The 11587-nt window shown below is 32.6% G+C and overlaps 1 protein-coding gene across 17 annotated transcripts in view; it reads left to right on the forward strand.

The window, feature by feature from the left end:
* The window catches only part of CACNA2D1 (calcium voltage-gated channel auxiliary subunit alpha2delta 1), a 524609-nt gene extending 513706 nt beyond the window's left edge, over positions 1–10903 (forward strand). For 13 of the 17 annotated variants that reach the window (XM_081535600.1, XM_081535601.1, XM_081535606.1 and 10 more), the window contains one exon: positions 6839–10903. In XM_081535600.1, the coding sequence (XP_081391726.1) occupies positions 6839–6955 (117 nt within the window). In that variant the 3' untranslated portion in view covers positions 6956–10903. The remainder of the gene's footprint in view (positions 1–6838) is intronic. The other 4 variants (XR_014067144.1, XR_014067142.1, XR_014067141.1 and 1 more) reach the window with 1 other exon arrangement.
* Positions 10904–11587: the final 684 nt, after the last annotated feature.

Genomic DNA, 11587 nt, shown 5'->3' on the forward strand with positions numbered 1-11587 from the left:
CATTGTAGCATTATTCACAATGGACAAGAAGATATGGAGACAACCTAGATATCTGTAAACCAGTGAACAGATAAACAATTTATGCTTATGTATGCATATAGGCACACAATATAATATTTTTCAGCCACGAGAAAGTGCAAACTGCCATTTGCAACAACATAGGTGGACTCTGGGCATGTTATGCTAAATAAGAAAGACAAGTACTGTGTGTAAAATCTAAAAAGCCAAACTCATAAAAACAGAGAATAGATGGTGGTTACCATGGAATAGGGAGTAGGGGATAAGACAGATGTTGTTCAAGGGTGCAATCTTAAAACAAGTAGTAAATGAGCTCTAGAGAGCTAATGCACAGTACACTGAATATAAACTACTATAGTCATCAAACTTGCTAAGAGACTATTAAATGAATTATTCCAACTACTAAAAAAAAAAGACATTTTGGTAATACAATAGAGCTGCTAATTATTACTACAATGGCAATTATATTACAGTACATAAATTATCAAATTAACATGTACACCTTAAATTTACACAGTGTTTTATTTCAAATATATTTTAATTAATGTGTCTTTCTATGGGTCTCTAAATTATCAAGAGTAAATCTGTGACAAAGGTGGCAAGACAATCTCTGGTAAATCTATGACTAAGAAAAGACAGTCTCTTCAACAAGTGGTGCTGGGAACACTGGACAGCTACATGTGACAGAAAGAAACTAGAACATTCTCTAACACCACACACAAAAATAGACTCAAAATGGATTAAAGACCTAATTGTAAAATCAGATACCATAAAACACTTAGAGGAAAACACAGGGAGAATACTCTTTAACATAAATCACAGCACTATCTTTTTGGATCAGCCTCCTAGAGTAATGAAAATGAAAACAAACAAATGGAACCTAATTAAACTCAAGAGTTTTTTCACAGCAAAGGAAATCATAAACAAAATGAAAAGACAAGCCACACAATGGGAGAAAATACTTGCAAATGAATCGATTGGCAAGGGATTAATCTCCAAAACATGCAAATAGCAAATAGCTCATGCAGCTCAATATCAATAAATAATTCAATCAAAAATGGGCAGAAAATCTAAATTTCTCCGAAGACATACAGATGATATATGAGATCTAAAAAAATGGTACAAATAAACCTATTTACAAAACAAAAATAGAGTTACAGATATAGAAAACAAACAGGGTTATTAAGGGGGAGAAGTGGGGCAGGAGGGGTGAATTGCGAGATTGAGAATGACGTATACAGACTACTGTATATAAAATAATTTATAAGGACTTGTTATTATACTAATAATTATATAATTATATAATAATTTATATAAATATAAATAGTTTATAATAATTTATAAAAACCTGTTCACACAGCAGACTCTTTGATAATCTGTAATGACCTACATGGGAAAAGAATATACACACACACACACACACACACACACACACACACACACATAACTGATTCAGTTTGCTATATAGAGAAAACCAACAATGTTGCAAATCAACTATACACTAATACAAATTAATTATAAATAAATAAAACATACATGGCCAAAAAGCACATGAAAAGATGCTGAACATCACTAATTACTAGAGAAATTCAAATCAAAACTATAATGAGGTATCACCTTGCACCGATCAGAACAACTGTCATAAAATGTCCATGAACAATAAACACTGGGTGCACAGGAAAGGGAACCTTACTACATTGTTGTTGGGAATGTAGCCACTATGGAGAACAATATGGAGGTTCCTTAAAAGCTAAAAATAGAGTTACTATATGATGTAGCACTCCCATTCTTGGGCCTGTATCTGGAGAAAACTATAATTGGAAAAGAGACATAGACCCCAATGTTCATCACAGCACTATCTACAATAGACAGAACATGAAAGCAACCTACATGTCAATCATCAGGGGAATGGATAAAGAAACTATGGTACATATATGCAACAGAATATTATTTGGCCATTAAAGAACAAAATATTGCCATTTGCAGCAATATCATGGATAGATTTAGAGATTATCACACTAAGTGAAGGAAGTGACAAAGACAAATAGCAAATGATATCACTTATATGTGGAATTTAAAAATATGGTACAAATGAACTTATTTACAAAACAGAAACAGATTTCCCTTATGGTTACCAAAAGGGAAATGTCAGGGGAAGTATACATTTTGGGATTGGCATTAACATATACACACTAATATACCTACAATAGATAATTAACAAGGATCTATTGTAAACCACAGGAAACGCCACTCAACACTCTATAATAAGCTATGTAAGAAAATAATCCTGAAAAGTAGATATGTCTATGTATAAATGAATCACTTTGCTGTACACTTGAAACTGACATGACAATGTGTATCAACTATATTCTAATATAAAATAAATATTAAAAACTTTTAAAGTAAATGATAAGGAGAGAATCTTAAAAGCAGCAAGAAAAACAACTTGTTACATACAAAGAGACCTTTAAGGCTACCAGTATCTTTCCACCAAAATGCACAGGCCTGATGTGAGTGGCAAGATGTATGTAAAGTACTAAAAGAAAAAACCTACCAACCAAAAATACTCTTATCTGGTAAAACTGTCCTTCCAATTCAAAAGATAAAGAGTTGTAGACAAGGGAATACTGGAGCTCATTACCACTCGACTGACCTTATAAGAAATGTTAAAGGCACTCCTTTAAAATGAAACAAAATAGCACTAATTAGTAACAGGAAATCATATCAAAGTATAAATCTCACTGGTAAAAATAGATAGTTAAATTAAGAATAATCTAATATTGTAATGACAGTGGGTTAATCACATAGACAAATATAGTTTAACCAGCATACAATAATCAATGGTTACACAGACTGAAAATATGTAAATTGTGAAATCAAAAGCATAGAACATGAAGGAAAGAGTAGTTTTAGAATGCATTTGAACTTAAGTCTCAAGTCAGTAAGATGTTATAGCTTATTGTATGAAGTGAAGTGAAGTCGCTCAGTCGTGTCCGACTGTTTGCGACCCCATGGACTGTCGCCTACCATGCTCCTTGGTCCATGGGATTTTCCAGGCAAGAGTACTGGAGTGGGTTGCCATTTCCTTCTCCAGGGGATCTTCCTGACCCAGGGATCGAACCCAGGTCTCCCACATTGTAGGCAGACGCTTTACCGTCTGAGCTACCAGGGAAGCCCGCTTATTGTATGTATAGCACTAAATATTATGAGGTTTAAATAAACATGTTATATTTATAACAGTTATAATAACTATAGAGTCCCATTTCAACTTTACAGATATTCACAGACTGAAATGGAAAAAGATATTCCATACAAATAGAAACCAGAAGAAAGCTGGGGTAGGTATATACATAGACAAAATAGGCTTTAATACAAAAACTATAGTAAGAGACAATCATGATCATTACATAATAATAAAGGAGTCAATCTAACAAAAGGATATAAACATTTGTAAGTATTTATGCACCCAACACAGGAGCACTTAAATATATAAAGAAAATATTAACAAACAAAGGGAGAAATAATAATACAATTTAAAACTTGCAAAAAAATATCCAACAACCTAGAAGAAATGGATAATTTTCTAGAAACATACAACCTATCAAGACTCATTCATGGAGGAATAGACAATCTAAACAGACCAGTTACTAGTAAGAAGATTGAATCAGTTATCAAAAACCTTCCAACAAAGTCCACAACCAGATGGCCTCACTTGTGAATTCTACCAAACATTCAAAGAACAATTAATACCTGTCCCTTCCAAACTCCCGAAAAATGAGAGAGAAGTAAATACTTCCTAATTCATTTTTACAAAGTCAGTCTTATTACCATGATACCAAAAACAGACAAGGGCACTACAAGAAAATTGCAAGTCAATATCCTTGATGAAAATAGATGAAAAAATCCTCAACATTATCAAATTAATTCAACAATACTTTAAAAGGGTCATACACCATGATCAAGTGGGATTTATTCCTGGTATGCAATGGTTGTTCATAAACCACAAATCAATTGATGTGATACACACATTAACAAAATGAAGGCTAAAAATCATATGATCATCTTAACGGATACAGAAAAAGCATTCAACAAAAATTCAACACCCGTTTATGATAACTCTCAAAACAGTGGATATAAAGGGAATGTGTATCAACATAGTAAAGGCCATATATGATAAGACCACAGCTAACATAGTCAGTGAAAGCTGAAACCTTTGTCTTCTAAGATCATGAACAAGATATGGATGCCCACTGTTAACCACTTTTATTCAAAATATTGCCGAAAGTGCTAGAGCAAATAGGCATGATCCAAATTGAAAAGGAAGAATTAAAACTGTCTTTATTTACAGACTACATGATATTATATATAGAAGGTCTTAAAGACTCAACCAAGAAAAAACTGAGTTAATAAATTCAGTAAAAATGCTAAATATAAAATTAATATACAAAGAACATTTCCTTTTCTGTATAATAATAGTGAACTCTCAGAGAAATTAAGAAAGTAATTCCACTTACAATTGCATCAAAATGAATAAAATAGAATAATTTTAACCAAGGAAGTGAAAGACCTATATATTGAAAACTATAAGGCAGAGATGAGAAAAATAAATGGAAGATATTCAGAGCTCATAGATTAGAAGAATTGTTAAAACGTCCATACCACCCAAAGTAATTCACAGATTCCATGCAATCACCATAAAATTTCAATGACATTTTCCACAGAATTAGAACAATCCTAAAATATGTATATGAAACTTCAGAAGACCCAAATATCCAAAGGAATCTTGAAGGAAAAGGTTGGATGCATGATACATCTTGATTTGAAACTATATTAAACAGCTGCAGTAATAGGAAAACTGAACAGCCATATGCAGAAGAATGAAACTGGACCACTATCTTAACACCATACACAAAAATCAACTCAAAATGGATCAATGACTTGAAGAACTGAAACCCTAATAAATCTAGGAGAAAACACAGGGAGTAATCTTGGCGCTGGTTTTGGTAATGACTGGACTTGTCACCATAGAAAAGCAAAGGCAACAACAAAAAAGTCGGATAACATCAAACTTAAAATTTTCTGCACATCAAAGGAAAACAACAGAATTAGAAGGCAGCCCATAGAATGGGAGGAAATGTTTGCAAATCATGTACATGATAAGGGGCCAGTATCCAAAATCTATAAAGAACTCATACAACTCAATATTAAAGCAATAATCTGATTTTTAAATTAGCAAAGGATCTCAATAAGCATTTTTACAAAGAAGATATACAGATGGCCAGTAGTACATGAAAAGATACTTAATGTCACTAAACATCAGAAAAATACAAGTCAAAACCATGAGTATCGCCTCATACCTGTTAGAATGGCTATTATCAAAATGACAAGAGATAAATGCTGGCAAGGCTGTAGATAAAAGGATGTGGACTATCTTTATACATTATTGGTGGGAGTGTGAATTGGTGCAGCCACTATGGAAAACAATATTGAGGCTCCTCAAAAAATTAAAAATAGAATTGCTATATGATCCAGGAATCCCACCTCTGAGATGTGAAAAACAAAATGTTCTTTAATGGATTATTTTTCTTCAGATTTACCTTTAACAGACTTCTACTGCCTTAAAATAGAAATTTTATATGCTTGGTAACAGGCACTGTATTAAACCCTACTGAGCAAAAAGAGCCATTGTTTTAGTGTCTGGGAGCTCAGAGTGTTTGTAAAATTATTCTGACTGTAAAATGTATTTTCTTTCCTAACCTGTTATTCTGATTATTGGAAGATGAACCTTGGATTAGTGAATTCTTAAAAGATGTTTAGGAAAATAATGAGACACGGGATTTTCTTGTGGAGTTTTTTTTTTTTTTAACTGAAGTATAATTGACCTATAATATTAAAGTTCCAGGTGTAAAATATAGTGATTCACAATTTTTAAAGGTTTTTATCCCATTTATAGTTATAAAATATTGCTACATTCCCCATGTTGTATAATATATCCTTGTAGCTTATCTTAAACCTAGTCATTTTACCTCTTAAGATAGAAAGTTTTTTTTTAATGCAACTGAAAAAGGAATCAAAGGATGCGAAAAATATTACAGAATACAGAACCTAGGAATAAAAGTAATTTTGTGTTACCAAGGAATCTAATGATCCACCAGTAGACAATGGGGGATCCAAATGAGCAGATTGGTAGCTTATATTTCATGGTTCTCTAAACAGAACAAGTCTCTCTTCCTAGCTTAGCTCTTTATTTTGGATATAAGTTTTCAAAGTGTCCATCCTTGAGGGTTCAACTACATTATTGTTCATTTAATTCTTGATGAAGGTCCAGATGCTACATGTACAACATTTGAAACTGGATATGGAAAATAAATGCTCATTTTTCAAATTTATTTATTTTACCAGTCTCAAACTTTGCCTTATAGAGCATAATTGCTAATATCATAATTCTTTGGAATTATAAAACAGACTGTTACATTTTTATATCTTATATCTATAGATCTATAAGGATGCTTAACACTGTGAAACGGTTTTTTTTTTTTACTTTAGAAATTTATATATAAACTCAGTATTATTAAAGTATTTCCTTTAATAATCATCAGACTCTACAACTAAAAATGTAAAGCATTCTTCAAATGGTACTAGGAAAATTGATTAATCCAAAATTGTTGAATAGTAAAATACAGGACAATGTAATTTATCTGGATTCAAAGCAAAGCAGCATTATAAGGTGAGTTCAGAAGTGGACTAAACATAGGGTACTTGGAAAGGTGTCTTACTAAATATTTTTCAGGAGTTTTCTTTTCCCTTTTCTTTCCAACAGGAGGATTATACCGACTGTGGTGGTGTCTCTGGATTAAACCCCTCCCTGTGGTCCATCATCGGCATACAGTGTGTACTACTTTGGCTTTTATCTGGCAGCAGACACCACCAGTTATGACCTTCTCAAACCAAATCTGCAGATTAAACTCCAGACCCTGCTGAAACAGGAGCCCTCAACTGCATTAAAATAGGGTCAACTGCAAACTCAGCAGACCACTAGCTGGGCCAACCCCATGGCATCCATCTAAGACGCAGACTCATAAGGCACCCACTGGCTGCATGTCAGGGTGTCAGATCCTTCAACTTGTGTGAATGCTGCATCATCTATGTATAACATCGAAGCAAAATTCTATACATGCTCTATTGGAAAATTGGAAAATTTGTTGTTACATTGTTGGTGATTACATGTTAAATGGCTCCCCACACAGTTGTTTATGGATCATGCAAATTGTCTTGATTTTGACTTGCTGCAATCCTTGTTCTTTTACCAAGAAAATCTCTTGGGGAAAAGAGTTGCTTTTTTTTCCTTCACTTATTCTTCTGTTAAAAATTATTTCCTGCTTTGAGTAGTTATTATTGGAAATAGAGAGACAGAGACAGAGGGAGAAACAATTAACATTGGTATAATCTGGCAAAATAGAAATAATGGCTTATTTTCTACCAAAAAAAAAAAAATGCCATGAATAAAATGCCTTATGAAGAATGGCTTCTCTGCCAGAAGTATAACACAAATGATGGCCAAGTTTTGGTGGGTATAATGAATTGGTTGTTTGGAAATAATAACTAAGAAATTAAAGGTGCTTGAGGGTAGAATTAATATGCGACATATTTCCTCATAAATGTGAGCCCTTAATAAATGCTTCGATGTAATGTCCTTTTTGTTCACAGTAAAGTTCTGTAGTGCTAGCCAGATACTTCAAAATGCTCTAAGAAAAGCTTGTTGGGGGGAGGGGAAATGTTTTTTCTCGTGATAAATGAACTTTGGTTACCAAGGGTATTTTGCATGATGCTGCTGCTATTTTAACTCTCGGTTTGTTTCTTTTTACTGTAGAGTATAGTCCATTGAAAAGTTAACTGGGTGACATTATTGTTATGTAAGAATCTGAACCTTGCAGTGTAATGCACTTAAGTCATCTTTTAAAATGTCTTTAAACTACTCTGAATATACTGTGCAATGTAAATGCTGAATGATTGGATTAGGTAAATGGTGAAATGGGAATTAATGGATTTTATACAGATTCGTGCTTTTGCCTGAAAACCTATGTACAGATATTTTAAGTACATAAATCAGATTTGACACATTTATTTTTTGAAGAGTACATATATGTTCTCAGTGAAGAGACATCCTAGGTTTCCTTTCTGTTCGCTGGAATAGTAGCACGTACAATCCCAAATTTGCTGCTGCTTTTGTTGCCTCCGTTTTACATGATATGAGCACTTGACCAAAATTTCCATACAGTTTGATGAGGGTTTTACAATAATCTGAACAAATAGGAAACCTTGAATCTCTATGTATGCACATGAATACTTGATTGTGAATAATCAAAATTGTTTTTATACAGCCTCATTAGTGAAAATGGTTAGTGTATTAAATCAGATATTTCATTATAGAGTAATATGGTAGAATTTATTTATGCTTGTAAAGATTATTTTCAGGGTTAAACAGTATTTGAAAAAAGGATAAAAACAATGAATGTGTAACAATTATAGGGAATAATTCTGCTGAAGGCTGGAAGTATGCAGATATTTGTTCTTTTTTCAAACATGCCAGAAACTGGTATGTGTCTATGCTGGAAATTTTCTTATATATCATTTTTAAGTAAAAATCTTATTAACATTATCCAGTATGCTTTAATATGCTTCATATATCGAAGATATAAACAATTCTTTAGCATAGTTTAAAAGATATATTTGTTTTGTTTTTAGCTTTGCACACATTTGTAATTCCCTTCACCACTAATATACCCTAGGTACCACTTGTGTACATTTCCTTATTTAAAATATTTTTTTATTTAAAAACGGAGGTAGGGAGAAATGGAATCACTTTGCCAACTATTGTTCTAAGAGTTGACATCAGTTACCATTTCTAATACATTGCTGTGATTTTGTAGTCTCATTTGTAACTGGTATTGACATTTTAGAAAACACCAAAGTGATTTAAAAAAATATCGAACTTCTCACTCTAGTAACAATATGTTTAAACCATGTTGTTTGTTAATTAAATATTTAAAACTTATTGTTAACTTTTGCTAGACTATTTTAAATCATGAAAGTGTTGAGAAGGGGATATCGAAATATAGTTATGTTAGCTTGTGTACATAAACAACGCACATTAAAACAAGCAAATTGCTTCCAGCATACAACAGACTACCTTAAAATTATCTTTGAAATCTATTAAATATATTTTCATGGCTAATGTCACCAAAGTATGTTTTCATCAACTACATTGTTGTTGTGTTCATTACAGTGAAACTTGGCATCTCCTGACAGGGTCCTATTTGATTTCATTTGCCATCAAAATATATTTATGTGCATGAGTCTTGCCATGATCTTTTATTTTCCGTTATAAATGAAACATATATTATGACAGCCACATATATGTTAATAAATTGGGTAAGAAGATGCTCTCTGACTAAAAATTGTTCTCATGCCTAATACTAGTCTTCATGCATTTTGAAAGACCGTAACACTCATCCCATCCAATTGTTATTTTTACTTTAGGATTTTTCTGAGTTCTGATTGTTGGACAGTAACTTAAATCACAGCCTGTTATAATATTAATTTTCAAAGACTAAATAGTACAAGAGATCAAGAAAAAAGCTTTTAAACTCCTTTTGCTTACCTAATTTTTTGCTATGCTCATGCAACTGTGTGGTTTTCACTAAAACAAAATCAAAATAAGTCTTACATTGGTGTTGAATAACAGGAATGGATTTTGCATTAATGATTTGTTTATATTTTCTTCATTTGAACAACCAGCATTACTGCCAAACACCAGTCGTGGTCCATATTTGTAACAGGTTTTTAACATGACATAGTTAGCAAGTTTGACTGAAGAGATTTTTAGGTCCTGGGTCTAATAAGATTTTAGTATGATCTTTTTTCCTGTTTCTAATGCTTGAGGCATTATTGCTTAACTTGGAAAAATCTAGACAGTGTTGCTGCCATTTGTAAGTTTTCCTATAATATTCCTTTTATTAACCTTAAAACTGGCCTTACTGGGTTCAAATAGGCAGTATCCCTTTTAAGTGACCTTTGCAACCCAAGTGTTACTTGCTTATTTGATGCTCTTTTGTATTTTACATCTCATTTAAATCTTTCTCTCCACCAAGGTTAAATTCTATGTCTTAATTTAAACTCTGAACTATTCCATTAATCATGTTAGTTGACATTAAAGTGTCTAGAGGTACAGAGGCTGACCTAGGGAAACAAAATGGATGTTGTGACTCATAGGATACAGTAGAATGATGGTTTCATCTGCCCGCAGTTTCAAATACGTTACAATTATCTGGAACCTGTGTTGTTTTCCCATAGCATAGAATGTTAATACTGCTATTATTCCATGTACATTTCTGTAAAGAGCAAATCAATAAAGCAAAGGTATGAAGTTTCTTGATTTCTTGAAAAAATTACAGAATGTTAAAGTCAGAAAACCTTTACCAACAGTTTCATCTACTTTATTTCTAATTCACAAGATTAACTCGAAGAACTTCTGAGACTAATGGGATACTGTCTTGAAAAGATGCCAATTGAGTCTACAGTGTGACCTGACAGAGCTGTCTTTTTTTGTTGTGCTGTATGTTGTTGGATCATTACTATTAGGGATACTTTTATTGAAATGCTCAGTGTGCATCCATGAAAAAGGCCAAGTGGCTTTGTGAACAAAAGATCCTTTCTCCCCTTTATTATGTTCTCTTGACACTTTTGTGGAAATTAGCCTGATAAAAACATTTTTGTAAAAATTTGTATATTACTGTTATAAAAATATTTATAATCCCAGAAAATGTTGTGTTAAATCTTGTGCAAAAACAGTATATTCAGAATAAAAGTTTATCATTTAAAGTCACCAGCTTTGATTATTTAATTGTTTAAAATTAAGTTCAAAGAACCAGAGGTCTCTGTCATACATAAAGTTTAAGAAAGCAGGCTTTCCAATGGAGAGAATTCTAGATTCTGAAAGTAAAATCTGGCATTACAAAAGTGCTTTTACAGTTTCAACCTCAACTCACAAACAAATTTAATTGCAACTCCTTTGCATAACTCTGACCCTTCTCACATGTGCTTCTGCCATCAAGGTAGTTAGGAACTTATTAAAACAAACTTTTGACTTATGTAAGAAATTTTTTTCTATACAAAAATAATGTTTCCGTGGTTCTTTAAAGACTTTGGGAAAATAGTTTGAAAGAAACAAGTGAAATATATGAAATGCACATAACTGTTATACATGTGATTTACACAAATATCTCTCCTAGCTGATAGCTATGTTATAGCAAATAGTAGCTGACACAGTGAAGTATAATATACAGAATTTTTTAACTTGTATATGCCTTTTACATTCAGACCAGCTTACCACCTGCCCTCCTATGCTCACCTAATAAGTAATGAGCCTGGTATTATGTAGAATCTAATACAATGTAAGCCTATTTTTCATTTTGGGAGCTCTTTAAGAGAGAGCAAGAATACCTACACAGGAGAGGAATGTAGTATGTGGGTTACCAACGATGGTGATTACTGAAAAATCTGACCCCTT

The sequence above is a fragment of the Giraffa tippelskirchi genome, chromosome 10 (genome assembly GCF_054371585.1).
Source record: "Giraffa tippelskirchi isolate mGirTip1 chromosome 10, T2T-mGirTip1v1.2.pri, whole genome shotgun sequence".
Taxonomy (NCBI): Eukaryota; Metazoa; Chordata; class Mammalia; order Artiodactyla; family Giraffidae; genus Giraffa; species Giraffa tippelskirchi.